At 33.0% G+C, this 25,068-nt stretch overlaps 1 protein-coding gene and 1 pseudogene across 4 annotated transcripts in view; one reads left to right on the top strand and one right to left on the bottom strand.

Moving 5' to 3' along the window:
• MAP2K4 (mitogen-activated protein kinase kinase 4) overlaps positions 1 to 25,068 on the bottom strand; it is a 100,880-nt gene that overhangs the window by 14,441 nt on the left and 61,371 nt on the right. For all 4 annotated transcript variants that reach the window (XM_023529948.1, XM_023529949.1, XM_023529950.1 and 1 more), the window contains 4 exons: positions 18,658 to 18,777; positions 6,976 to 7,095; positions 4,115 to 4,166; positions 1,128 to 1,255 (listed from right to left, as the gene is read on the bottom strand). In XM_023529948.1, coding sequence (XP_023385716.1) covers positions 1,128 to 1,255; positions 4,115 to 4,166; positions 6,976 to 7,095; positions 18,658 to 18,777 — 420 coding nt within the window. The remainder of the gene's footprint in view (positions 1 to 1,127; positions 1,256 to 4,114; positions 4,167 to 6,975; positions 7,096 to 18,657; positions 18,778 to 25,068) is intronic.
• Positions 13,351 to 13,469, top strand: LOC111738911 (annotated as a pseudogene).

The following is a 25,068-nucleotide window of genomic DNA, read 5'->3' as shown; positions in this document are numbered from 1 at the left end:
TAGTTATATATTGAGAGATAAATGAAAAATGAACTGTTGATGTAAAATTTACTTTCAAATAAGGCTGACAATAAAACATATTCAAGTTTTTTTAAATAACTGTGCAATCTGGGACAGCACTAAGCCTGCCCATCCATAAACAAGATATAAAAGGTATAATATGTAGCCTGTGATTTTTCTTACTTTTCTATTGCTTAAGCACTAAGTTTAGAAATATATAAATCAAGAAAGAAACAAAAGGAGAGAAATATTTATTCAATTCTTAGCTAATTTTTAGTTTAAAAGAGTCTTCGAAGACTGAAACAGAAACTACTAAATAGGAATACCTCAATAAATGATTGCAAACCCTATGCATCATCATTTAGAGCAGTTTGCTGGTCCCCAAGGAACCATGGGCACATTAAGGAAGACACCAACACCTAGTTCCCTATACTTAAAATAAAGACACTATATTTCCAGTTAAATATAGATCAAAATCCAGACTACAGGAATAGTATATGCAAATGCACTGGGGTAAGATGAATATGATATGTGTAGAAGTAAAGTGTAGGTCTGTCTCCCTGAAGAGAAAGAGATTCCAGGTTGAGAGACACCTCTGTCATCTACCCTTGCATTTCTCAAGGGTAATGCAAGGACCTGACAATATTAAAAACATAGCCTCAGACTCTATAAGATATAATGAGTTCTCCTAAAAACTCAAGTCTTCCCCTTCTTCTCTAACTGGAAATTGCATCGCTTAACAGTTTAGGACACATTATCAATGTGTCTACTACAATGTGATCTACTACAGTCAAGACAGCATATGGAGTGCTAAAAACACAAAGAGACCTTCTGAGAACTAACCACTCAGTGATTAGTAGAGTTGAATATAATGAAAAAAATAGGAATCAGAGAAGACTACAAATACTAAGTACTAGAGAAAAGGAACAGAGTAAGACAATGGAACATGGGGTAATTTTACAAAGTTTCATGTAGAAGCTAGAACCTGAGTTTGGTCTTTAGAGAGAGAAAAATATTGTAGTGTGGTGAAACTAGATGACCAATGGCAGAGTCCTTAGAAGTACAGCACCAAAGGGCACAGGCTCTATGAGCACTGTCAAGCAAGAAGGCTTGGCCTTTGCACTTACTGCCATGTATGGCCTACACCCAGCATCTCTTGTCTTGGCAATGGAGTCCACAAGCTGTCCACTGATGCCAAAGTCACAGAGTTTAATATTTCCACTTCTGTCCAGAAGGATATTGGAAGGTTTGATATCTGTAAGAGATAGATATCAGTGTACAGTAATCAATCAAATAAGCTATAATGGAAATTACTTTAAGCAAAAATATTGAAAAACCTTAGATAACATAAGTGATCAAGTCCTTAAAATTCAGATATATAAGATGAAAAATATGAGAAAACAGTTTTCTAAATGCCAATGCTTAAAAAACTCAATATCAAAACATGTTACACAATACAGGCATTTTATAACGTCTTTGTTATCATCGAGAGATTTATATTCATTAACTTGTTTCAAATTCATTACTTAACAGTCAATATATGAAAAATGAATTTAATCTATAAAAGTATAATAACCTACTTTACAATATGTGTCAGACTATACAACCAAATACATAATATACAGATTACAAACCTTCAATTTAGTTAAAATAGAACTTTATCTAACTTAGGAAAGTATCCAATCTAATATACCTAAAAGACCACAAATTTTGGGATCAGACAAGGTTCAAAATCTGGGTCTGAAATTCACAAGGTGAAATTCACAATGTGACCTGTGAACTTTCAGTAACAATCACAATGTCCTCATCCACAAAATAAAAACAATAGTTTATAAATCATGTAGTTGTGGAAATTAAAACACCTAATACAGTGCCTGACCATTATTTATACTCAGTAAATGCATCCACCTAATAATTATTTCTATTTGAGAGAGTTGTCTGATCTTAGATGGCGTTATCAAGTTTCCCCCAACCAATCCTTTCTTAAGAGTCATCCAGAGAAACCATTTTTACCAATCCCAGAATGTTTGTGCTTTCCAACAAATTTGAGAAAGCCGAATACATTCCATTTGGATCTACAGATTCTATACAGTCTTGCCAAAATGGACCCTAGGTTATCACTTCTTCACCAACAATCATCAACTCACTGCAGGTGCATGATAATTGGCTGTCTGGCCAATTCTCACTAATTCTCTATCCTTATCTTAATCCTTCTATCCATTTTGTTGTCACTATCATGGCTCAATGGATAAAAAGTAAAGATAAAAATAAATATAGAATACAAAAAAGAAATCTGTCTATAATTCAGAAAGTAACCTACAAAAAGAATCCAGAAAAGATCTCTCACCATCACTAACACTGACTGCCTATCAAACATCCATTCCTAACCATACCATCCTTTCTAATGGAAGCTGCATTTTATTGAGGTATCCACCCTCTTCTGTTTAGCTCTATGCACACCCCTCAAAGTTGGGTCCTGATTGGTCTAGGCTTAGCAGGATAGTTGCAGGCCCCTGGGCCAGGGACTAGTTTAATATTTTAGGTAAGGGTATGAGTCAATTCTGGTGAATTACAAGAGAAAACATAAAGACACCTAAGGAAGATTTCTCTGCTCCGAAGTCACATAGGAAGAGAGAGCTTCTTTAAGAGGCTGTCATGTCTAAATGTGACAGTGGGGACCTGCTTTAGTTGATACTACCTTGAGGATGGAGCCGACATACTAAGGAAGGCAGAGCCTCAAGAAGGGAGCTTGAACTCTAATATATTGTGCTTGAAGCCACCTTATCTTTGGACTTATTACAACAGATAATGAATTTCCTTGAAGTTTAAACCAGTTATCAAAATTTTTTAATTTGGGATCAAAAGCACTGTAATAGCAGCAAAATTACTAACTAATCTTAACTGATAGATTATTATAAATTCATCATTTTATTTAGTAATAGGAAAACCAGAGTTGTTTTTGAAGTCTTTCCCTTTTATTTTACTCCTCAGGCACTGTCTTGTACTTTACTGTGATCGGTGAGCATCCCAAAAGTAACCGAGTAGAATTGCAACACATAGCCAAAAAAAAGGAGGGAAAACCCCCAAACATGAACAAGAAATATCAGAGGAATAAATTAATTTTTTAGGGACCTAACCCTACATGATTTTAGGCCAAAAGAGAAAATAAGAAGCCTACCTAATATTATTTTTAACAAGCATTAAGCCAGGCAAAAGTAAATAAAATATTTTCATGTTCAAGGTTAACTAATTTCAGTGATCCAGGGTCAACTCCAAACTAAAATTACTTAAATTAATGCCCCGATTACTAATTTCTTTAACCATGAAAAACTATGTTTCTTAGAATTCCAGTTTTTTCACTTCTCTGAATATAACCTTTGACTTTCTGTCCTATTTATTGTCAGGCTGAATCACACATTGGCATATACTGTCTTAGGTTTGTCCATCACAAATTTAGTGAGAATAGTGAACTTGTGCACCTCTTCAAAACTACTACTTCACTACTCTTGAGTCTGTCACAGTAATAAACAGAGTAACTATTTAATCTTTTCGCTGAATTAAATTCAGGATTCCCGCTGTCATCCAATAGATCTACAACAAATGTTTAAAAAATGTGGACCTGTGTCTAATTAAGGACTTTATCACTGCTCTCAAACTACAAATGTTTTAGAGGTATTGCAATGTAAAATACTAATTAAAGAATCTCTCTCAATTTGCAAAAATATCCTCTAAAGTAAGAAGAATCACTTAATATGGACAGTAGCATGCCTTTAAAATGCTCAAGGGTACCATCCCTCTGATTCTTTGAATGTCCACAGGGCCACCTTCATGCATTATTTGTATACACAGAGAAACAAATTATCTGGCAAATGAATGATTATTTTTCAACTAAGAGTAATAAGAACTTACAGTAAAATCGTTTGCAATTTCTAAGCCTAAAATACGAATAAGTCAGGCTGAAATTTATAGAATTCCAAAGGAAAAAAAAACACCTAAATTAATAATCAGATTTAGGGCACATATGATATGTTTTGCTAAAAAGTGACACTGTCATTTTTAATATTTTCTTCCTATTAAGGAAAAATCATTCTATGAAAAACAATCCTATACCCACCTCTGTGAATGATTTTCAAGTTTTCTTTTAAGTGGTTTAGTGCTTTCACAGTCTAGAGAGAAAAAGCAGAGATGGGATAAATAATTTTCTTTTAATCAAACAGCTCAATAGTTTATCATAAGTAACAGCCCACATAGCCCTTTGCATTCTTTTAAGCTTACTGTTTCTATATTCTATTTTTTTATGTTAACTGAAGATACTGAATGACGATTTTAAATCTAAAAACTTAGTTGCCTTTATATGCTATTCCCTGACTGCTAAAAAAGCCCCGGTAACCTTTAATTTTTTTTAATAAGTCATTAACAAGTTGTATAATGTTTCTTATACCTTCAAATTGTTCAAGAATAGGAAGATGTAGTACAACGAAGTTCAATAGGCTGGCTCCATTATCAATCCTAATTTAATAAGTTTTTCCAAATTGTCATTTTCTTACAATCATTCACCCTCATTGGGTGCTGAGCCTTCAAAGTAATTTTTGTAGAGCTAGAATATCTCTGTCAGAATTTATCGTATTGTTTGATCACCACTCATGATCAGAAAATCAGAGGTTTCTTCAGGAATGGAGGAAACAGATTTGAATTAAAATGCCCACAACCTCATACTAAAAAACAGGCCAACCATTTGCTATTAGAAAGGTCAAGTCTCTGCTGCCATCAAGCTTCTGAGTATCAGGAATGCAGAATGTGCAAACCTGTATCGTTTCAAATAGCTAGGCTTGTGTGTTCACTACATTATTAGCAAGAAGAGATTTAACACAAAATACTTTTTTTTTTTATTATTTATTATTATTGATGCCTACAGCACCTGGTCTTCCTAGGTGGTCTCCCATCTAAGTACTAACCAGGCCTGACTCTGCTTAGCTTCTGAGATCAGACATTGAGCTTGTTCATGGTGGCATGGCCATAGACCATGGACCGTGGCTCCACTGAGGTGTGAACCCAGGACCTTCTGCGTGTAAAGCAGATGTGTTAACCGCTACACTATGAAACCACGTCCCACAAAGTACTTTTAAATGTTGTGCTTAATATAAAAGATGATCACCAAGTCTCGACACATAGGGAAATATATAATAAATGACTTATTAGTGTATCTATATTACATATATTACAATATACAATAAAATAATTCTGTTTTCCAACTTCATGATAACACTATCATATAGCAATCAAGAGCAGGATTCTGGGATCAGGTTGCCTATGCTTAAAGCATTTACCACTTGTAATTTTATGAACTTCAAAGCAAATTACTTAACCTCTCTATTGTTTCAGATGTGTCATGTGTAAAAAGGGGGTAACACTATTTACCATAGAGAGTTGCTATGAAGATAAAATGTCACAAGATCTTGTCCTAGTGCAAATAAACACTCACTAAACACTAGCTATTACCATTATGTTACTATTGTTTCACTATAATTATTATGGATATTAACAAGTTCCAATGTAATACTGGGTTTGGTATATTGGAGATGACTAAATTGATAAATGTAAAATTTCATATACCTATCTGAATAATGAACAAGTTTCTAGTATAACTCAGCTTTTTATAAAACTATATGAAAGGGTATATATCTTAACATGTAGCTCATAAAACATTTAAATTTAAGCATTAATTCAGCTAAATAACAAAATATTAACATGAGACCTATGAATCTTAAGATTATAATGACTATAGAGTTTAATCTGATTTTTTAATTTATTTATTTTGTTTTTGAGAAAAATCAATAAACTTTTTAAAACTAAAATTATTGGGGTGACATTAGTTAATAAATCAAATAGATTTCAAGTGTACAATTCAATAATATCATATGTATATTGCATTGTGTGTTCACCACCCAAAGTTAAATTTCCTTCCTCACCAATATTTGACTCCTCCTTACCCCATCTACTTCCCCCTTACCTATCTGATTTTTAAAATTTCAATTATACACATAAATACATACATCTTATAACTAAAATACAGTTTAGAAACTGTCTATCTACTTTAACATTTATTGTCATTAACCCTTAGTGATTAAACAGGATAAAATGGTAGTTAACGAATAAACTATATTGGAGGTAGAGGACACTGGGAAGAAAGATAGGAAATTACATGCAACCAGAGTATCTATCTTCCTATAAAATTTAGTTCAGACATCCATTACGTAGGTCATGTATTTAGCTCAGATTCTCAGGGGTTTCTAAACATCTTATTAATTTTATTCTATCAAAAAGAATTTCTTTTGGAAAAAATAATTGTGAACAACCTTCATCGATTAAAAAGTTCAGAGCAAGAAAGAAAATGATCACTGAATTTCAAAACAGTAAACACATATGCAAAAAAGTACCTCTTTTCTTTTTGGTACACTAGTAAAAGTGCATTAATTGACCAAATTAGTAGTAACGCTGGTTAATAAACATGCTAGTCAAAAATTTTATACAATTTAGACTGGATAGACCAAATCTTAAACCACAGAAAATAATACTTTGTCTAAGAGTTTTAATTAAAAGACTGCAAGGAGACTGCTGTGATTCTGATTAATTTAAGGATCACTGATAATATAACATTTAAAAATAGTTAAAGAAACAGGGGAAAGGAAAAGCGGGAAACTGCTTTTCCTAGTCTTATTTACAGCACAATACATTATGGTTTATTGCGATTTTATTGAAAAGAATATTGTATTTATGTAGACCATATTTTAAAAATTGTTTTTATGACTTGTGTTAATTTTATTGTGTGATTTTTATCTATTTTCTTATTACAAATGATTTTCCAGGAAAGTTATTAACATTCTGTGAAGGGCATTCGATATGTATATTCAAAATTCCAGCAGCATCTTTATATAAGTATAAACAGAATGAATAATTTGAAAGCCAGGTACTTACTGCTAAAGTGATTTTTCCTAAAATTTCTTCTGGAATAACATCATCTAATACACTATATACATATTTGTAAAACTTATCAAACGAGGTAGACATGAGTTCCATACAGATCCAACAGTCACCCTAGAAAATAACAAATATTTGTTATTATTAAGTACCATCTTTACTTAAAATAGAAATACAATTAGAGAAAAAGCAATCTTCTTTTTGTTTTGTTGTTGTTTTTTTTCAACCTCATGCTAGTGGTAATGTCTGCCTTATTCCTAGGCAGAATATTCAACTCATGTATTTGGCCAGTTTTCCCCACTCTTAATTGTAAACACAGAAAGTCTTATCTAGAAAACTTTTATGCTTTTATAAAAATTTCAAATTTTGCCATAAATATTAAAAATAGAAAATATATGGGAATTTATTCATTCTCACTAATAAACAGATTACAGTAATCTTGATACTATAAAAACTACTTAAAATTAGTTAAAAAAAAGAAAAAGAAAAAAATACATAAAGCAAACTCAATGCCTCAAGTCCTTATTCAAATGCCACCTCTCAGTTGCTAACAATTTTTAAATGCCTGATTTAAAATGCAAGTTGACCCCCTCTTAGCATCCCCATACCCTGCTGTATTCTGTATAACCATTATCATCTTATATAAAATATAATTTACTTATTATGTTTTTCATCTATATTTCCTATTAGAACAGAAACACCACCAGGAAGAGGCTCATTTAACATTCCTTAAATGAAAGGATGCTGGCTACAATAAAACTGAATCAGTAAAAAATTGTCGGCAGCATTAGAGAGTGTTTTAAACCAGTGTGAAGGTACTATGATGATAAAACAAGAGAAATAAGTGTTTTATACCCTTTGATAGTAAGTTCATGACTAGAAATCTAACTTAAACTAATAGTCCATACATTTCATAAAGAAAAAAACAAAACAAAACTAGAAACCACTGAACTATCTCACAAGGAGAAATGGTACATTATTAAAGGGATTATCTAAAATTATTTTGAAACATACAGTTCTTCAGAGGTATGCATGACAAAACAGAATTTAAGCAGATATCATGATTGTAACATAGCAAAAGTACACATATGAAAGACTCAAAATACCTTGTGAGAGTGTAAACAGTTGTCAGGATGATGACAAAAATTATCTTAAATAATTGTATATGTTGTTATGAACTTACAGATCCAAGTGTATCCTTAAAGATTTTCTACCACCAATCTCCTACCTCTCACATCTGACTTGGATCGATTATGAGAGATTAATACCCCTCACAGTAAAACGTCCTGCGCAGAACAACCCTGCTAATGAGTGACAGAGCCATGAACAGAATCTAGTTTATTTAACTCCTTTCTCCTATCAACACCTACAATGCAAGGATACTTAACTTAAAAGTAGAGAAAGCATGTTGTGACGAGTACTCATGTTGTGTTAGTACTCTTATAACAGAACTACCTACTAGAGCATTCATGTAGCTACATGGCTTCAGAGAATACTTGTTTGTAAAGCATATGTGACATAGTAAACTTCTACTTATATTTTCTTTATTTAAATCTTTCTTCTCTCCTTCTCTTTTTCTTTTGAGAGCTATTGTAGAATGACTTTCACCAAAGAGTAACACCCCTCAGCCAAAACACACACTTGAATTTATTTTAATCTAAAGATACCAACTCAGTAGATTTACTAGAATTTTTTATCACAGAAAAAGATAGCACATTTATTTCATCTACTTAACAAAACAGTAAAGAAGGAACTGAACTTCAGTTGTATAGCAAAATGGAAAGATCATTGATATCAGAGTCTGAAACATCTGACTTATTATCCAGGCTCTCCTACTTTCTATTTAAATAAGCTTGGGCCCCCTCAATTCCTCATCTATAAAATGGGTTTGCCCCAGCATCCTCAAAGGACTATAAAGATCAAATGAGTAAACATATGTAAAGCACAAAACAAAATGCCTAGCAGTTGCTAAAAACTATAGTCAAGAAAATAAAAGGAGAAGAGAAAATGATGAAAAAATAGGAAGATAAACAAAAAAGAAAGACAGACATGGGAATAGGGGAAATAAAGGTAAGACATTAACTAAGAACTGACCATGAGAAGAGGAGGTACAAAGGAGCAATTAGCATCAAAGAGGGATGTCTTCGGAGTTTCTAAGGCATGTGATCTGGTTTAAACTATTTATTCTGGCAGTCATTTTTGGCCATAACTAAGAATAGACAATGGCAATGAGTTGCATCAAAAAAAAAAAAAAAAGGAATGGTCTGGGCTGCTTCAAAAAGCAATGACAGCAATATTACCTTCATGTTCAAGCAAAAGAAGAAACCAGACGACTAAAATACAAAAGCAGAAATTACTGAATATGGATTTACTGAAAGAAAGAGGATAATGAAAATCTGAACTACTAAAAGCAAGATAAGGGTTCCTAGAAACAAGATCCAGATAAAACTAATAGCTTACTTATATACTAACAGTAACCACTTAGAAAACAAAGTGACACCACTGGAACCATAGGTAGTCTTGCAGGGTTTATGGAATGAGTGGTGGGAGATAAGGTTATAAAATACACACACACACACACACACACACACACACACACACACACTCTCTCTCTCTCTCTCTCTCTCTCTCGCTCGCTCGCTCGCTCGCTCGCTCTCGCTCTCGCTCTCGCTCTCTCTCTCTCTCTCTCTCACAATAGAAAGAAAAGCACCTAGGAAGAGGCAGAACATTTATGAAAACAAGTATAAAATGTTACTAAAGGACATAACCATCTGACCAAATAGAGAGGCAAAGCATGTTTATAAATGTGAATACTTAAGATCATAAAGATGTCAAATTCCCCCATTCTAAGAATTCAATTAGATTCTAATCAAAATCGTCAGCCTGCACCTGGACAAGCTGATCCTAAAACTTTCATAGAAAAGTAGAGGCAAGAATAACTCACACCATTTTAAAGAAGGGAGACTGATCTATTAGACAAATACTTTTTATAAAGATATTGCAATAAAAGATGGTGATGTTGATACAGGGGGCTGGGGAAAGTACTATGTCAGTGGAACAGAATCAAAAGCCCCCACACAGAAATTTGATTTATGATAGACATAGCAAAGAAAATAGCAACAAAAGGATGGAATATTCAATGAATGCTGCTGAGACCAGTGGTTTTCCATATAGAAAAAAGTTCATTCACAAATAAAAATATAAAAACTCCCAAATGTATTTTTTGAAAAGCAAAAGTTTTAAACTTTTTTATAAGAGCTCTTCCTGATTTCAGACTAGGAAAATTTTTTTTCCCAAAAACATACATGAAAAGAATAAATCATAAAAGATAAGACCTGTTAAATTTAACTCTATTATAATGAATATTTCTGTATGATAAAGGACACCATACCAGAAGTTCAAAAGTAAGACAAAAATATCTATTTGAATGTAAAGAAACAAAGGCTTAGTACCCTGGATTAATAAAGCATGTGCTAAATTAATTAGGAAAAGACAAAACTTAATAGAATAATGGCAAAGGTATATGAATAGGCAATTCACAGAAAACATGACGTAAGTAAAAAAATTTTGTACCTCACCAGTAATTAGAGAAATGTAATTTTAAAAGTGAGATAACACTTCAACCCCACCTGACTGCCAAAACTGAAGCATTTAATACCAAATGACAGCAATGAGATCTGTAACAATAAATGCATATGGCCTACTCAACACACACACACAGACACACACACCTTTGTTATGTACAATGTGCCCAACTAAAACTACATTTCCCAGTCTTCTACGTAGAGAAGGGCAATCAACAAGATGTCAACACCAATAGTTCGTTAATAATTCCAGGATAGCCCTTTTAGTTCTTTCCTCTTCCTTCATGTGGACATGGTAGGTGAACTCTAGGAGCCTACTTGGACCATGAGGCAACTTTAACAGTGGAAACCACAAACCAAGTAAGCCATTAATAGCCTCCATTACTGGCACTTGAATACAATTTCTGAAACAGAAATTCTCATTCTTACTAGGGAGGAATATAAACATAACCACTATGGAGAGAAATATGACAAAAATCCACTGGAGTTGAAAATATTCATTATCATATAACTTAGCTATTTCTAGGTATATATTCTACAGAATCTGTAATCTAGATTGCCAAAGAGACATGCAAAATGAATTTCATTTTTAGTTTACAATTGCAAAAAATTAGAAAGAATGTATGTTAGGATTATTAAAGAAACATTGAAAACTGTATATTTAATCATTAAAATACCACATAGCTGTTAAAATAAACTAAATTTATATATTACAAATCTCTATTTACATGGACAAATCTTAAAAAATTATGCTGAATAAAAAATGCTATGGAAGATACAAACATCGCAATTCCATTTATGTACAGTTTGAAAATATATAAAGCAATACCATGTGTTACTTAGGGAAAAATACATATATGGAATGTCTAACTAAACAAACTAAAGATAACATTAACTTCAAGGTAGTGTTTAGATATGGAGACTAAAAGGGGCAATGGGATGGAGACTATATTTAAATATAATGTAATTATATTTATAATTTAAAGACAGATGAAGGGTAAATGTGCCAAATATTAATCTGTGGTGTAAGTACACTATTATTCCCCTATAATTTTCTGTATATTTGAAATATTTCATAATTTAAAAAAGTAAGAACTACCTTAAGAAACTATAAAAAGAATATTAAACCAAAATAAGCTGAAGAAAAGGAATATGAGAATGAAATTTTTTTAAATAGAAAAACAATACAGAAAATTGACATAACTGAAAGTTAGTTCACTGAAAGATCAATAAAATTGATAAATCTCTAGCCAGACTAATCGGGAAAAAATAGAGAAGGTGCAAATTATCTATATCAGGAATGAAGGGGAGAAGGAGGAAACATCACTACAGATATTACAGGTATAAAAATGATAATAAAGGGCTATTACAAATAACTCTATGACAATTAACTGATAATTCAGGTGAAAGAAACAAATTTCTTCAAAGAAATGAACTACCAAAGATCATTCAAGAAGAAATAGATAACTTGAAGAGAACTCCATCTATGAAAGAAATTGAATTTGCTGTTGAAAATATTCCCACAAAAAAATCCCTTCTAGTTCAAATGGCTTTATTGGTGAATCTACCAAATATTTACAGAAGAAATAATACCAATTCTATATGAATTCTTCCAGAAAATTGAAAATGAGGAACTATTTCTCAACTCATTCTATAAGATTAATATTACAGTGATAGAAAGCCAAAATATTATAAGAAAATTACAGATCAATCTCTCTCATGACCACAGATATAAAACTTCTAAGTACAATTTTGGCAAATTTAATATAACAATATACAGAAAAGAGAACACATCATAATCAAGTGCATTTATCCCAGAAATGTAATGGTTTAACATCTGAAAAGCAATTCACATAACTCGCCATATATATATTTTTTAAATTAACACCATACGATCATCTCAAGGATATAGAAAAATTTTTGACAAACTCTAATATCCCTTCCTGATAAAAACTCTCAATAAAAGTAGGAACAAAAAGGAACTTTGTCAACCTGATAAAGAACATTTATGAAAAACCTACAGCTAACATTATGTTTGATGGTGAAAGCCTGAATGCTTTTCCACCTAAGATCAGAAACAAGACTAGATGTCCAATTTCACCATTTCTATTCAACAGCATACTAGAAGATCTAGCCATTGCAATAAGGAAAGAAAACGAAAAAGAAGAAAAAGGGGAGGGGAGGAGAGGAGAGGGAAAAGAAGGGGAAGGCGAAGAGGAAGGGGAAAGGGAATGGAAGGAAGGAAAGAAGAAGGAAAGAAGGAAGCCCAAAATGGAAAGAAAGAAGTAAACTCTCTATTCACAGATGACATGATAACCTATGTAGAAAATGTGATGGAATCTACAAAAAGCTTCCAGAACTCATAAGTGTGTTTAACGAGGTTGCAGTACACAAGATAAACAAAAATAAATTGTATTTCTACATATTAGTCACAAAACAAGAGGAAACGAATTTTTTTAAATCACTTATTAAAGCATCAAAAAATTAAATACTTAAGGATAACTTTAACAAAAAATGTAAAAGACTTGTATAGCAAAATTGTAAAATATTGCTGAGGAAAATTTTTAAAGATGTAAATAAATGAAATGAGATACCATGTTAATTGGTCATCAGACATATTAAAATACCAATACTATCTCAATTGACCTATAGATTCAGTGTAAACCCCATCAAAAATCCCAGGGATTTTTTTTTTTTTTTAGTAAAAACTGACAAGTAGATTCCAAAATCCATGTGTAAATGGAAAGGACCTCAGGAGCAACACTTATTTTTTAAAAAATAAATTTTCGTTTATGGCCATACCACCCTGAACAAGCCCGATCCTATTTGATCTCGGAAGCTAAGCAGGGTCAGGCCTGGTTAGTACTTGGATGGGAGACCAACTAGGAAGACCAGGTGCTGTAAGTGTAAAAAATAAAAAACAACGGATGGTAAGCTGACAAGGTCCTTGTAATCTGTGAAGTCAACCAAGGGTTGCTTCACCTAAAATAATAATTAAAAAAAAAAATTTTGAAGACCTGCACTAGCTGATCTTAAGATTTTCTATAAAGCGAGAGCAATCAAGACAGTATGAAATTGGTACAAAGACACATAAAATAGACCAATGGAACAGACTTAGATAGTCTAGAAATCGACCCACATACTGATTTCTGACAAAGGTGCAAAGGGTATGCAAATGCTAAAAAGTAAACATAAGTCCATACCTTTCACTGTATAAAAACTAACTCCAAGTGCATGAAAAATATAAATGTAATCTAAAATTATTAGAAGAAAACAGAAAATCTAAGTGACCTTGAGTTTAACAAAGATTCCTGAGATAAAAACACCAAAGCACAACATATAAAAGAAAAAACTGAGAAGTTGGCCTATTTCAACATTAAAAACTTTTACTTTCTAAAAAAACACTATTAAGAATATAACAGATAAGCCACAGGTAGAGATGCGGCAAATATTTGCAATCATATAACTGATAACAAACCTGTATACAAAATAGATTAGAAAAATCTCCCAAAACAAGAAAATAAACAAAAAAGCAATTCTTTAAAAAGATGGAGAAAAGATATGAACAGAAATTACATCAAAGAAGATATAGTTGGCAAACAAGCATATGAAAAGCTGTTCGACATGATTAGTCTTAAGAGAATGCAAATCAAAAATGCAATAAGATTCCACTCTGTATCTATTAGACTGGCTAACTATTAAAAAGACAGACTAACCCAACTGTTGGAAAAATGTGGAAGAAAGAGAACTCTCATACATTACTGCTGGAAGTTGAAAATGGTGCAACTACAGCTGATCCTTGAATAACATGTGTTTTAACTGCCCAGGTCCATTTATAGGGGGATTTTTTTTCAAAATATAGTCAGCTCTCTGTATTCCCTGGTTTCGTGTCCTCAGATTCAAACAATTGCAGATGGAAAACAATACTTTCAATCCATGGCTAGGAACCTGAGGATGCAGAGGGCTGACTTTATGCATTGTTCTACACCATTTTACATGAGGAACTAGAGCATCTAAGGATTCTGGTATTGACAGGGGTCCTGAAACCAATCTCCTGCAGATCCTGAGGGACACTGTAGTTAAGTTTTTGGAAAATCAAGAGTTATATGCAGATTTTTGACTACGCATGGGTCAGTACCCCTAACCTCTGAGTTGTTCAAGAGTCAATTGCACTTTGAAAACCAGTCTGTCCATTGTTTTTTTTTAAGTTAAACATACACATACCACATGATCCGGCCATTCCACTCCCAGGTACTTATCCAAGGGAAATGAAAGCATATGTCCACTCAAAGACTTGTATGCAAATGCTCATAGCAGCTTTATTTGTAATAGACAAAAACTGGAAACAACCCAAATGTGCATCAGCAGGTGGAGGAATAACAAACACAATGGAATGCTACTAATACTACTCAGCACTCGAAAGGAACTAAATAGCAACACACACCACAACATGAATTGCAAAATAATTATGCTGAGTAAAAGAATATTTTTAAAAAGTATATAATTCCATTTACATAAAATTCTAAAAAATGCAATTAGTGGTAGAAAGCAGATCTCTGGTTGCCTAAAAATGGTGCAAAGAGAAAATGTGCATTACTTATGGAAATTTATGAGTGATGGAGTTGTTCACTATCTTGATTATGGTGATAATTTTACAGGTGCATATAGTTGTTCAAACACATCAAATTGTATACTTAATATACGTGTATGTTAATAATATATCAACAATATCTCCATAAAGTTGAATTTAAAACTGACAAGGGGGAAAGAAGAACATGAGTAGATGTAGGGAGGAGGTGACTATATCACTGCTTTTTATATAACCTGATGAACTTCTCTATAATCACAAGTTATTCAGAATAGTCCTTCCTACACTAGAATTTCTACAACCTCAAGATACATGAAATAAGGATTTCCTTGCTATTAACTTCTAAAAATTTATAAATTAAAAGACAATTTAAGTGAATCTAAAGTTATTTTTATTCTTCAATACTACTAAGTTGTTTTTTTTTTTCGTTTACAAAGTCTAAAACTGAATTTAGAAACTTGTGCAATTATGGGTCTTAATAACTTATTTAAATCAAATCCAACTTATATTTTAGGCTTTTTATTTGAGCTTAGTACCATCTAAAAAAGAAATATATATAGTTAGAAATAATGGCAACAAATAAGTTATCAACTTCAGCATTAAATAATATTTATTCACTACTCTGAATAGAACTTTCAGAGGCTCAAAATTACCTGACAGCAAGATTAATCTCTACATAGTACCTGCAAGAAGAAAAATAATATCTCAAAAGCCCCCTGATTGGTGGCTGATCAAATCACACCAAAACCTGATGTCTTGTGGTCATATAAATTACGTGAAATGAACTACTCTGAAAGGTTTATCACAGTGACAGAAATTAAAAACATTTGTCTCTCTCTTAATGGTGGTAAGGTAAAAAGTCTTGACTGCATACAGTCGCTTCCATTCTTTCCTGTCATAAACGCAGAATTTTGTGTCTATTATTAGAACCAAAGGTTATGTTTAACATTTTTCATCTATAACTTTAGGAGACACACTTTGACTATGTACTCTTTAAAGGTGAACTTTCTGCTTCTAAAACTTCATTATTTATTATTCAGAAAGTACCTATTATTTCTTCCATTCTAAGATTGGCAGGGGAGAGGAGAGATTCAAGTTCACTTTATCTAGGCATTTTGTGATGTTATACAACTTAACTGTACTGTGCCTAAGCTTTCATTTTATCATATTCAAAAATCATAGTGCTTTAAGAGCAGATAATATTTTAAATTAAACTAAAAGTTCTTCATCCCTGGACTACTTGTGGTATAACAGAAAGAACAGTGAGATTTTTGTCTTTGAATCCCCATCTCTGACATTTACTGGCCATGTGACTTTTGTCAAATTAGTAGTCAAATCTCAATTTCCTCTCTAGAAAAAGTAGGTAATACCACCAAACTCCCTGAAACTGTTGTAAAGATAATATCTGTGTAAACTATAGATGTTAGGGCCTATAGCTACATATCTCAACTACCTTCAACCTTCTTGAGGTATAAAACTAAATTGTACCCAGTTATTCAAAAGAACCCATAAGGATACCATTCAGATACTATTCCAAGCTTTTTGTTTCATTTCCAATAACTTTCCAATCACAGATATCACTTACTCTGTCTTCTTTTCATAAAATCAGATTTCCACACTATCTAGCCTGGGGCTATGTATTTAAATGTTGCTTAAATGAATGAATGAATGAATAAATGAACATGAGGAATAAACTGGTGTATTAGAGCACTGTGGAGGTGAATTAGGGTTAACCAAGAACCAGTGAGCGTCTATAGTAACAGTGAACACAGCACTGGAAAAGGTGATTTTGGAATCTAATCAGGTGAGAAAATCTAGTCCAATCCCAAAATAACTATTGTTCAAGTGGTCCAGGGATTAAAACTTTTAGTTTAATTTAAAATATAATCTCCTCTTTAAGCATTATGACCTTCAAGTATTATAAGAGGAAAGCTTAGGAATGATACCATTAAGTTGTATAACACCACAATGCATAAGATTTGAAGAGTAAAGTAGCCAGAAAATTTAGTGATTATGAAAAATAAAAACACAGTATGAGGAAGAAGGGGAGAGGAGATGGTAAGATTCTTGTGCAACATGAAGAAAGTTCCAGATTCATGATCTTACTAATGCAATAACATTATGTAATACTTAGGTCCAGGATACAGTCAGGTCCCTGAATACATAGCCATATACTGATACAATGTAATACTGATGTTAAATGGTGAAGTAAGTTAAACAAATTCGATGTATCTGGCCATAAAAATGAATATTCAAGTCATAAAAAGTTCAGAGACAAGAATAAAAAGAAACTACGTGAGTCTATAATTAACAGGTAGTGATTCACCAAAGAAACAGGCTCTATCATGAAGTAGAACACTTCCAGTTATTAGAGTTACCTACTAAAAACACAGAAAAATAAATTAAAAAAAAATCAGGATTGGGTGGAGAATTAATTGACTAACCTCTAAGGTCTTCTCCAATTATAAGATTTCATAAATTTCCATTCAGTGTTACATTCAGTCCTGTCTTACAACATAGTATAGTTTGTTTCAATAACTAGAACAAAAATCCCAAGGCTTCCCTCTATGATCCATTCTCAAAATGGAGAGAGGAGTGGGAGAGGTTTTTCCTTACCATAACGACTCCACCAGCATCACCTCATCCTGACATTTTAAAAAAGAGAATGGTATTTTTTTAAGAGTATTTAAACTACTTAAGAGTTCAGTTAAACTCCTACTAACCTAACTAAATATCACATGCGTATGACACATGTCCGGGACGCCATAAAGTATTTGATTCATTTACAGCTCCAGCTTTACTCCCTGGCCCTAACTCACTTCCATGAATTAATTAGGTAGTGAGATGACTGGAAATGAAGAAGAGGGTTGACAGTTGGAGGCAGAAGTGATAATCCACGTCAGGACACGGAATAACCAGAGGCCAATATAAGAAACATGATCATGAGACAAAGAAATGGTAGAGTTGTAGTTTCTACATAAAAATCTAAATAACAGAATTAGATAAAAAATTTCTATTATACTTAATTTCTATGTCTGGTAGTTTTATTGAGGCTCATGGGTGGGTACGAATAAATGCTTACATTAAATGTAGATACATTTGATGACAGAAATTAATTAAAGTTTTAATAAAGGGGTGGGATACACTGAGGGAGCCCAAGGTCAAAAGAGATAGATCTAAACCTATAGCAAAAGGGTTAATATTTAGAAGTCGGCTGATTTGTCAGGTGCTTAAAGTACAGAGAATATTCATAAATGAAGAAAGGAAATATGGATTCACAAATAACAATCATTAAAAAACGTATGAGATTCACCCCTTAACCAAAGGAACAATGAGTGGTAGAAATTAATGTATAGATTATCATGGGTATATACTAAAATATTGAGACATTAACTTATTACTAATGTATAGCACTCAACTAAAGATCAGAATCTAATCCTGCCACCCTCTTATTTATTCCAATTATATATTTATTTCTCAGCTAAAAACCAAATAGCTTATTCCTACCTCTCTGAAGAGTGCACCATAAAACTGAACAATGTACGGGCAATCACTACTCCGCATTACTACATCCAAATCCATAAGAAGTTGTTTTTGTTCTTTTTCATCCACTGTTGACCGAATTCTCTGGAAAAGAATGACAAAAGATGTCATAAAAACATAAAACAATTTTAGAAACCCGAGAAAAATCGCTACCACAACAAGACTGAAAATTTCCAAGCAAATTTCACAAATACTAACCAGACATAAAAATTACCATCTTTTTTATACTTAACAAGACAATTTTTATCACAGAAAAAACAAACAACAACAAAAAAACACTTAGGAATTTTTATTTTTAACAAAATAGCACTTAGTAATTCTTAAAGGACACAGTGCTTTTAACCATAAGCAATCACTGATGATGCTGGAAGTTATGGAACAAAGTTCTTAAGTAGTGAAAATGAACCCATGTGCAAATATAAAGAAAATCATAATGAGCTATAAACGGTTATGTGAATAATCATAGGCAGCTTCACATATACTTTTAATCACCATTTCAAAATTGTATGAAACACAGGCATTCAATCCAAGAACAGTCCTCTTCATCTGTACACCACAGCATCCTCATTGATTAGAGACAGAACATAATTCAGAACAGGTAAAAGTGAGAACTAGTGCAGAGGCAGCACATAGATTACAATCCATGTCTCCCAAACCCTAGACTGAAATTGTCCCCCTTCACCACACTCTGTATGGTAAAAACAAAAAGTTTTTACCTCACTCTGCAACCCATGCGTCAGAATGCAGGGTAGTATAAACCTGTTAAAGAAAACCTAAAAATGAGGAACTAGAGAGTTCTCTGTCTATTGCTAAGCTGAGGAGGCCCTCCTTAGTACATTGCAGACCTGGGGTATATCCCTAACCCACCTGTACAACCTCTCTGCACAATCCTAAAAACTTCCACAAACTCCCCAGGAACGGTATAGTACGAGGAGATGATCAGAGGGATAGTTCCCACTGCATTAGAGAGGACAGAATCAAGTTCAGAAATTGTAAAACATTAATAATAAAGTTATAGTTTAACATTAAGACATGCAAACAACTTTTGTTCTCATAAAAAAATTCACAATGTCATACAGTGCCACTGTGTACAATACATAGCGCATACTTACAAGGCAAGTTAGAATAAAAAAATTACACAAGGTGGCATTTTGTCTTCCAAAGACTTCAAAGGTAACCGTCCTCAATATTCTTGAAAAGGATGAAGGCAGTCAATTAAGTTCCTGAACCCATTTTACAGAAGAGAAGCCAGAGGCACAGAAATACAACAGATGTATTCCATGTGACATGAAAATAGCAGTTATATAATGAATAGAAGCAGGTTCTCTCATTTTCATTTTTCCACACTAAATGAGAAATTCATATATTCCCAACACAATGAATTTAATTTTGCTACTTAAAATGTATAGCCTACTAGCTCCAATACTTCATACCAAATAAAATTTACTGGCATCCATCTTGTGTCCACTGATTTAACTTAACTTTTACACTATCACTGCCCAGATAAACAAGGAGAAAAAAAAAGAAAGAATTAAAAATAAAAACAAAAATAAGACTAGCACTTGAAAATTTTCCTTCTCTCTCTCATTTCTTTATTTTCATAGTTTAGGGATTAATAATCTTGCTTTATGATCAACATAAGCATAATATTTGCTCAAAACTATTTTTAAAAAGTCAAACTAGCCCAGAGATATAATTTGTATTTGTTCAAAACAGGACACTGATAACTTTTTTAAACATTTTAATTACACTTATTTCTGTTTTAAAAACATAACTTTAAAAGCGTAGTTATGAAAATACTAATTTGGGAACACAATTATTTTTAAAAAGACAATAATTCCATATATCTAAATTTAAAAGACAAAAACTTGGTAATTAGAGACAAACAGGAATGAAAAAGCAAACGATGCTTTGGTTAGGGAAGATTTTCAGCTACTAAAGAATTCTCACTATTAAAAGATTTAAAAACTTTTTTTAAAAGTATTTTTATTTGTATGGATATATTGGCAAATGTAAACATACCAGCACACACACTTATAAAACATTATTTTAAAAGATGCCCTCTTTGCTGGTTTATTTTTTCTTTCCCTAAACTAGTTATACAGTTTTCTAAATTTAACATTTGTACAAATGCTTATATTTCAACTATTGAAAAGTACATTACAGTCAAAACCTCAACTGTTATCAATACTTGACTCTTGGGGACCAATTTCCAAAAACAATGCTGTAGCTACAGAAAGGATACATGTTACTACATGAACTGGAGGCTTAACTGAAATACCAACATTGGATTAATATTTAATACTCAATCCCTGACAAGATTATTGTTAACAAGAATGTAGAGATAATCCCTGACAAAGCTCTAAGCATTGAGATTAGCATGGCAGGAAATCTTTTCATCTATAAAATATTCTTTAATGCTGGTGCTAGTACAAAATAGAACTTGGGGCTGATGGAAGGCCTACCTGAAAACGATTCTGCTCCTGGATGTTTGTCAAAAGATTAATACCTCCTCATGCCCTCTGAACATCGTGTCCACGTGACAGGCGGTGGATAGAAGAGTAACTGCTGGTATTGTATTTGTTTGGGATTAGGCAAGTACAGCTAACTTTTAATTATATTAAAGTTTTAGGGTTATATTACATTTATTATATGTAAGCACTTTATAAAATAAACTAATTCAAAGAGCCTAAAGGACTCAAAAAGGGGATTAACTACAAATACCTATAATAGCTGTAGCTTCAAATAGATATTAATTCAATAATTCAATAAATGATTAAGGTTGGAGAATACTTAATGATAATCAATGATTTATCAGAGAATACTTAGCAACAAAAGTCACTACCAGGAAAGTTTTTCTAATGGAACATCAAAACAATATGTATGGAAAAGATTTCTACCATTATAATTAAATAAAGCCAAGATTCTCTAATATTAAGGGAGCACTATCATTTAAAATGGAACACATCAATGAGAACAAACATCCCTTCTCTTTATAAAGCTGTCCTTATCTGAAGGCACTGGAAAATGGAAGCACAAAGGTAAAGCCAATTATATTACTGGACATTTTCTTATAATTGGAATGTTCAGAAATCAAAAGTATTGCTAAAGGCCTTGAATTTCAGGAAATTTTCATTTATTTATATCACAAATGTAAAAGTTAGATAAGGCTGATATTCCTTTAGCTTCAGCAGGCTTTTTTTTCTCAAAAAGAGTGGGGATGAAAAGCCCACCCAAGTCCACAAAATATTTAAGAAAATCATCTCAAGGACCTTAACTTTCTAAAGTTTCATATTGCCCAAATGTCAAAACTCATTAAAATCACTCTTGTTTCTTCATTATGGAGATATTGAGCTCTTGAACTTGTCACTAATTTATTAATCTACATTATTATATACATGCTCTCCAGACAAATTAAACTATACTTTTGAAAATCAATACATATCACTTTTCCAATAATAAAGTATTTTCAAATTATAAGTTTTATTTTATTTGGAACAAAGTAGAGAAAACACTTGAAATCAAAACAAGGATTACTATCCTATATACATAAGCAATTTTCCACAGAGAAGAAATTTATATACTTGAAGCTAAAAAAAATTTTTCTTAATTGATGTCCAAATCTGTATTTAATTTAAGGTTGTTTTATACTTCTAATAAAGCTTTAAAAGTAGGTAGATGCCAATAAAAACAGCATGTTTAGGTCAGCAATGACAAAATGACCAATTAAGTCACTTAGAGACACAGGGAAAAGGTAAAATTAAATTCCTAGCTCTCCTGTTTTATGACTATTAGTGTTATACACGGTTCTCGTCCAATTAAAAAAAAAAAAAATTCCAAAGAGCCTCCATTTCTAAAACAGCCAATCCAACTCATGCCATTGGCTGGAGCAGCCACAAATTCAATTACTAGGAATACCATATAGATTAAACTGCAGTGGTAGAAAGCTAACGAATACCACAGGACAAGCTGAAAAATTTAAGTTACAAATTGTGTTCTTGCCCTCTCCTACCTCATGCACAAAACACAGCAATGTTCACTTTAAAAAGAGAAATACTAAGAAGTTATTGGAAGCTTGTTTTCCTTTTTTTCTGTGCAACGTGGCACCTAGAAGCCAATGGTAAATTTAAATGTTGACAGTCATACTTGGCCTCATTTGGAATACCTCAATTTTTAACAACTTGAATTTAAAGTATAAATACTCCTTTACTGATTCTGATCAACTGTTTAACTGTGGCGTTAGTCTAGATGTCCTCTAACTTTACACTGGGATCTTCACACTGAAAGATTCTCTTGCCTTATCTTCAAATCCTGTCAACCTGACCTCCCAACGCGTAATTTGTTGGTACTCATCAGGAATGAATGGCTAAGGATAAAACTAACACCAGTAAGAACCCTCAAGTAGATTAAGACACATTGTTATGATGGAAAAGGATTGGGGGAACTATTAAAACTAAATTCACTGAAGGAATGGTGGGGGCGGAGGGGCGGGGGGGGCAGGAGGAAGAACAGAGAGAGAGAAGCAAAGAGGATGGGTGGAAATAGACAGTGCACATTCTCAAGAAAAACTGATTTGACTCCTGAGATATTCTAATTACATTTTTGTTTGTTTGTTTCTCTTCCTTTCCTAAATTAATTTTCAGGGATCAGAAGAGACAGGGAGAAGGGAGAAAGGGAAAGAGTATGATGATGACCCTTATGGGGTAAGGCTAGGATGGCTCAACTGTGGCAAAGAAAGAAGGAAGAAAGGATGACAACACAATGGCTAAGGGATGAGCTGTAGAGGAAGCAAAATAAGAAAGGCCCAGAGGGTAGGTCCTCAAAAGCAGGTCACCAAGGAGCATTTTGCTTAGGTGCTAAATAAACACCTAATGGATTCTGGTAGTGGTCCTTGCCACTCACTCTGAGTCAGAGTTAACTCTTACATCTCCATGTCAGAGATTTTCAGAGATACTCAGTTGCTAGGGAGGCCAGGCATACATCAAAGCACCTGGGCTTGCCTTAAAATGACCCGTGTCTGCCTATATCCTGATGTGAGAACCCCTGACTCTCAAGAACGACCTAGACTTTTTCTTCTTAAGTGATAAGGAAAGATCAGGTAGAATGACAAGCTTTATCTCTTGAACAAAGTGTATGTGTGGAGAACACCCTCTGGATCAATTGATCCCATCCCCGCTTAGAGGAGAGGAAAATAGGTCATCATTATACTCGACAGACTTGGAGTATAGAAGATTGGCGACCAGTCATATAAGTTCTTGATTAAAAACAGTAGTTCCACAATGTGTATGGCTGATGTTCATTGCTAGGATCTGAGCATTCCACGCAAAAAAGAAACAAGTCGCCTGCAAACATATCAGTAATCGAGAACTGAGGAGTCCTGGAACTGACTTAGAAAGATAAACCTTAAAAACAGCAACATATACTGATAAAAATATACTTATGAAATGCCTATCAATTATAACTGATAATCTTTTGTTTTGTTTTATTTTATTTTTGTTTTGAAATAGAGAAAATATATGGGGAAATGAATTGTGGGGAACTGAAGAAATGGGAAAACCAATGTGGACGGGCATGACCACTAGTGTTGGCAGATAAGGTCTCTAACTTCTCATGTGACAAATTCTTGTCAGGTTTTTACAGGGCTCAGCTGAGGGTCCAGAGGGCAGTATAACAAGGTAATAAGAGTAAGGTAGGTACTCATATCCCCGCTGCACATGTTTATCTTTAGCTGCTTAGAGTAAGTTAAGAACAAGGTACAAACGAGTATGCAAAAGTGAAAAAAAGGAGAGTTCCCAAACATAAATTAGGGCATGGATACCATTAAACTTTAAAGATCATTCCAGGCATTGATTAAAAGTATCTCACATGGAATAAAATAATGGAAGCTATTAGTATTTTGGCCATTAGCAATACAAAGTGTTACTTTCAATATATCACCAACCCAAAGCAGAACACCAAAAGGTATTTTCTCTTCAGCAAAGCTGTGTGAGATCTGCTATCATTTGCAAGTCACTAAAACTCATACTTCAGTGACTGCAGTTCATTGCTCTACATAAGCACTTATCATCATCTAAAGTTACCAAAAGTATTTGTAATCCATATTTCAAGTATTTGCCAAATGTCTTGTCAAAATGATATGATGTTAGAACCACCACTCATAGAACAAGAATGAAATCAAAAGCTCCCTGTATTGACTTTTTATACGAAGTGGACATTGATAAATATCACCCATGTCAAATCCTAGAACTGGAGTATAAGCAAACATATCTCATGGGATCTTAGGTGGAACTTCTCTCCACAGAAAATAAAAAGTGATATAGTGAAGGTTCAACAGTCTTTCATTTAAAATCAAAAGATGAAAAGAACAAGGATTAT

This window comes from Pteropus vampyrus, unplaced genomic scaffold (genome assembly GCF_000151845.1).
Source record: "Pteropus vampyrus isolate Shadow unplaced genomic scaffold, Pvam_2.0 Scaffold44, whole genome shotgun sequence".
NCBI lineage: Eukaryota > Metazoa > Chordata > Mammalia > Chiroptera > Pteropodidae > Pteropus > Pteropus vampyrus.
The sequence above is the reverse complement of the archived record's forward strand: the minus strand, read 5'-3'. Positions and strand labels throughout refer to the sequence as shown.